This window comes from Aquarana catesbeiana, linkage group LG05 (assembly GCF_042186555.1).
Source record: "Aquarana catesbeiana isolate 2022-GZ linkage group LG05, ASM4218655v1, whole genome shotgun sequence".
NCBI lineage: Eukaryota > Metazoa > Chordata > Amphibia > Anura > Ranidae > Aquarana > Aquarana catesbeiana.
This window is the reverse complement of record NC_133328.1, coordinates 3,334,306-3,338,141: the sequence shown is the minus strand read 5'-3', so window position 1 is coordinate 3,338,141 and position 3,836 is coordinate 3,334,306. Positions and strand designations below refer to the sequence as shown.

The 3,836-nt window shown below is 43.9% G+C and overlaps 1 protein-coding gene across 1 annotated transcript; it reads right to left on the bottom strand.

The window, feature by feature from the left end:
- Nucleotides 1–6: 6 nt before the first annotated feature.
- Nucleotides 7–2,422, bottom strand: LOC141144032 (activity-regulated cytoskeleton-associated protein-like). The gene has a single exon (XM_073629373.1). The coding sequence runs from the start codon at nucleotides 1,839–1,841 to the stop codon at nucleotides 672–674; it is 1,170 nt and encodes a 389-aa protein (XP_073485474.1). The 5' UTR covers nucleotides 1,842–2,422; the 3' UTR covers nucleotides 7–671.
- Between the last annotated feature and the right edge of the window lie 1,414 nt (nucleotides 2,423–3,836).

Genomic DNA, 3,836 nt, shown 5'->3' with positions numbered 1-3,836 from the left:
AATGCTCTTAAAACCGAACAAATGGTTAACTTTCCCATGAATGCCGTTATTCCCTGAAATTTAAAGGGAACAGGCAGAACACTGTGAAAACAGCCCCCACTTATAGTAAATGGTTTCATCTGGCAATCGTTGCAAACAATTGGCATTAATGGACCATTTCGGCGACGATCGCTTCAAAACTGTGACACCAGATTCTGGTGACAGTTCAGCAATGTTGTCCAAAAGTCCCATTTACTGGAAGTGGCCACTTAGTACAGCAATAAACTGCTTACCTCCTGGCTACATGCAGGGCAATATGTCCTAGTAGTGTAATAAGATCTAAGCATCGTATATATATATATCTCTAGTTTGGAGTTGATTATAGCATGATGTAGAAAGAAATGAGAAGTTCTTTTGTTATTGAACTGTCATTAAGACTTGCCTGCTATTTTCCAGCACTAAAAATGTAGTTTTTCGGTGACAACCTGAAGTTGTCACAGCTGACCTGCCTTCCTATACCAGACACAAGCCCTTCACCTTGCTACCTGTTGCATTGAACAGGACTTTGCAAAGTCAAGAAAGATTACCGTAAAGTTCTCTAGCTAAAACTTCACTCTTTCATTTCAAGAGCTGATATTTGCTCACCAGAGAGGCAACTAATTGATCCAAAAAGTTTGTTCTTAAAACTTTTCCTACTCGTAGCTAGCTTTCTCAGTGCAGACGCTATTGCTATCGTAAGGATCCTTAGTGACGAGGACATTAAGTTTGGTGCTAATCTGCTCATCGGAATAAGCAGCCTTAAGGGTTTGCTTCTCTGACTGCTCAAATTCAAACTGGATTTCCTTGCCCATCTGCACTAGCTGGTCCATGGTCTTAGGGAAAGGGGGTTTGAGGAAACGCCTGATCTCTGGGTGAAGGGTGCTAATGATGAATCGGATCATGTCTTCCTCGTTGGCATCGACATAGAGCCGGTGGTAGAGGGCTCTTTTCTTCCACACAAACTGCTCTAAGGGCTCCCAGCGCCTCTGGGGAAGGTCTAGGTCCCTCTTGATGGCCTCTCTTACCACTAAACGTTCGCAGTATTGCAAGAAAGACACCTTGAAGTCATGCCAGTTTTCTATGGTCTCCTGCCTGAATTCCCACCACTTCTTGGCTGCCCCTTTTAAGTGGTTGTCTACCTGAGACAGCCAAATTTTCTCATGCCACCCGCTGCGCTTAAAATACTTTTCTAAGTTGACTAGGAAATCCCGAGGATCCTCAGACATTTTCGCATCAAACTCAGGGGGGGAGAGGAGGTCAACGGAAAGGACAACCCAGTGGTGCTGCTGGCATGACTGGGACGGCAATGCTGGAGCTGGAGGAGAGCATGGTGGGGTAGGAGCATAAGGATTAGGGTTATCAAGAACTTCCTGAGCTATTTGAGCTGCCTCTGCCTCCTTTTCCTTCGCGCTTTTCTCTCCGTAAAATGACCTCCTATGCAGCTCTTCCTTGCCTACCATTTTTTCAAATCGGGAAAAAACCCCCCTCCAAGAGTTCATCTCCCTTTTCATCCACCTCTCTAAGTTGACCAAGGTATCCTGGCATCTCATAAGGCAAGCCTTTATCGATCGCTTCCACCTCTGGATTCCCACTAACGGGGACTGATCGTTCATGTTGGCATTCAGCCTCTGCACAGACCTCTTGAACCCTTTCAGCTCGCTTTCGACTTGCCTGGAGACCCCGGACAGAATGTACACCTGCGTCTTCCTAACCCTGTCCAGCATTTCAGCTGGGCTACAAGTGCCAATCTGGAGAGCAACCGTTTGTTCGGGAAGAGGGAGAGCGGGGGCCACCACGCCGCTGAGAGCCAGGCTTGCTGCCATTTTAACGAGCAGTTAAAAAAAAAAAAAAAAAATGTAGCCAGCAAATGCCTTTGCTTTAAATTTTTAAAGTTTGCAAACTTTTTTTTTTCAAGCAACAAACTTTAAAAAGAAGAAAAATTGCTTGCTCTCGTCAGGCAGTCAGGCTCTTCCAACCCACCTCGTTCTGTTAAGCTAAGAGCATTTTCACAAATCAGCAAACAATCCCTTTCTAGATCTATTCAGCAGGCACAAAAATAAAATTGCAAGAATTACAAATCACGGCTGTCAGATTTTAGCAAGAAAAAAAAAAGAGAAGGAATGTAAAAGGCTGCAGTTGGATATCACCCAAAGTCCAGTCTTTTCAGAACTTCCGATGCAATTTTCTGGAATCAGAAGCAATAGGAGATTAAGTCCCAAAATCTTAAAAGAGTGATGGCTCAAAAGATGAAGAACCCTTATGTCCAAGGGCTGGATTAGAAGAAGAAGTTCCGTCTGGAAGCCGGGAATCCGAAGAAGAAGAAGATGATATCGAGCAGGTAAAAGCCGCAAGCCTGTAGAGAAAAGTACTTTCTTAGCTGTTGGCGGTTTGAGTTTGTGGGAATAGTTTGCCAGTGAGGGTATTTATACTCTTTCTAGCAGAGCTAGTCTTGTGAGTTATCAGCAAACCCCATACTACGTACAAGCCGCCGATTGGTTGGAGCTTCCATCTCCTTGGAAACAGATGGCACTTCACTTGCCTCTCCCCCCCCCCCCCCCTTGTGATTCAGCGAACACACATTGGAAGCTGCAATCACTCCAGCTATGGAATTATGTGTAATTCCCCCTATGCGAAAAAAAAAAAAACAAAAGGAGAACACGTAATTCAGCGAGAAGCAGGAGACACATCTCCCACGGATTGTAGCGTCTTCCCTGCCTCAACCTGCCATAAAAGGTCTCATCTCATGTCTTGGTGATTGAAAGACGCCGGTTCCCCCCCCCCCTCCTCCATTTCGCACACCTACGTAAAATAAAACACAACACTCCTTGACATTCCGAAGTGTTGGAAGGTCGTTTGATCACATTAGGGTGTTGGGTCATAATTAAGAGGGGGGAGGAAATTTGGCGTCCTCATTAAAGTGGGTTGATTTAATAAATATGTATGACCCCCCCTCCGATGTTCTTGTTTTTTTTTTTTACTAACAAGACATATGCCTAGAGAGGGCAGGGGGGACCCCTCACAGAACCTTTGAATGCCGCGGTAAGTCAAAGCTTGCTGGTAGGCAATGTGTAGTTCCCCACACAATTAGTGTTGCTTAAATAAAGAGGCCAATGGAGAAGACTACAAAGACTTTCATGAGGACTCAAGTCTGCTATTCGGGTTATGAATCGGTCCAAGACGGAGATCTCCAAACTATTGACCTCCAGCTTGGAGACCTCTGGTCTGAGAGGTGTAATAACATTTTTAGAGGAAGGGTGTACATTTGAGTACATTTGAGTACCTTAGTGAATCTTTACAGGTAATGCCGCGACCACACAAAAAACGGACTTGCCAACGAGCTAAACTCCATCGTCATTTCCGATGGACAGATTTAGAACATGTTCTATATCTGAGTGCGTCGGAAATCCCGACAGAAAAAGTCCAATAGGGCATACACAAGGTCTGAATGTCCGACCGAAGGCTCCCATCGGACTTTTTCTGTTGGAAAGTCCGGCCGTGTGTACGTGGCATAAGACCCCCCCTACCCTAGGGTTTACCACCCATCCAGGATTTCACCCGGACAGTACTTATCTTAGAAAAGTATTATTTTACTAAAAGGGTAGTTGATGATTTGGAATAAACTGCCAGCAGAGGTAAGTAGTTGGCTTCAAACATGCTTGGGATAAACATAGATCTATATTCAGAAAACAAAGTTAATGAAAAAAAACTAAACAAAACAATAAAAACAAAACAAAAAAAAAACAAAGTCAACGAAAAAAAATAAATAAAATAAAATAAAACAATAAAAACAGAAAAAAAAAAAAAAATGGGCAAACTCG